This window comes from Arachis duranensis, chromosome 9 (genome assembly GCF_000817695.3).
Source record: "Arachis duranensis cultivar V14167 chromosome 9, aradu.V14167.gnm2.J7QH, whole genome shotgun sequence".
Classification (NCBI taxonomy): Eukaryota; Viridiplantae; Streptophyta; class Magnoliopsida; order Fabales; family Fabaceae; genus Arachis; species Arachis duranensis.
Window position 1 is genome coordinate 8904326 of NC_029780.3, and position 953 is coordinate 8905278.

At 25.6% G+C, this 953-nt stretch overlaps 1 protein-coding gene across 1 annotated transcript in view; it reads right to left on the reverse strand.

The window, feature by feature from the left end:
- Window positions 1–207: 207 nt before the first annotated feature.
- LOC107464494 (uncharacterized) overlaps window positions 208–953 on the reverse strand; it is a 2164-nt gene continuing 1418 nt past the window's right edge. The window contains exons 3-4 of the mRNA XM_052253608.1: window positions 359–590; window positions 208–324 (exon numbers count right to left, since the gene is read on the reverse strand). Of these exons, the coding sequence (XP_052109568.1) occupies window positions 412–590 (179 nt within the window). The 3' untranslated portion in view covers window positions 208–324; window positions 359–411. The remainder of the gene's footprint in view (window positions 325–358; window positions 591–953) is intronic.

Genomic DNA, 953 nt, shown 5'->3' on the forward strand with positions numbered 1-953 from the left:
TGCTTTTTTAAAAATTTTTGAGTGACGTGTATATCTAGAATGCAGTAAAAATTAACTTTTCATACTTTTTAAGATAAATAAACAACTTAAAACTTGTTCTAATTAAGATATTCTCGCTTTCTTTTATACTCTTGTAAGGTTAGACTTCTAATTTCTAGTTAATGAAATTCTGTTCACCATAAAAAAATTAAAAAAAAATTCAAATGGAGTTGATCTATTCAATTTTTTCTTTAATTTATCTTTCATTTTTTTTAATTTACTACTTTTTTAATTTTTTATTTTAGACTAAAATGAGTCAAAAGACATGGCTATCACAGAGGAGTAAAAGAAGACTGAGTTTGTATTTAGAGTTTTATTCTCTACATCTTATTTTAACAATAACATATATTATTTCTAACAACACATTCTTCTTTAGTTACCCGCAGGTAGTGGATTAAAGAAAGACAGGAAGTCGCAACATAAACACCCTCCAAAGAAGCAGCAAGGCCTCCCACAAATTTTATCAACACTTCCTCCCACGCCCGACATATTACTTTGTTCAACCAATCCGTCTAATTCAACATTTGATTCTGATTTTTCTTCCCTATATGCTGCAAATATACAATATTTCTTTGAAAAGTTATTCACAAAGTAATAACTTAACAAATAAACTTGAACTCAATATATCCAAATACTTAGTCAACTAAAATTAATTGATTAGATTAATCAAGAATTGGTCACCAAAACGATTTGATTCAATATAAAAATCGGTTAACAATGAATCATTCAAATTTCAAAATAAAAAAATTGATCAAACAATTAATTAATCGATTGAATTTGTCCAATTTTTTAGTAATTAACTAATTTAAAATAATGAAATACAAAAAATTATTTTTATTAACTGTGCCAGTTGATTTAAGATAATTTTGCATTGAATGATAGGAGAATAAAGAACAAAAGCAAAAGAAAAGAAG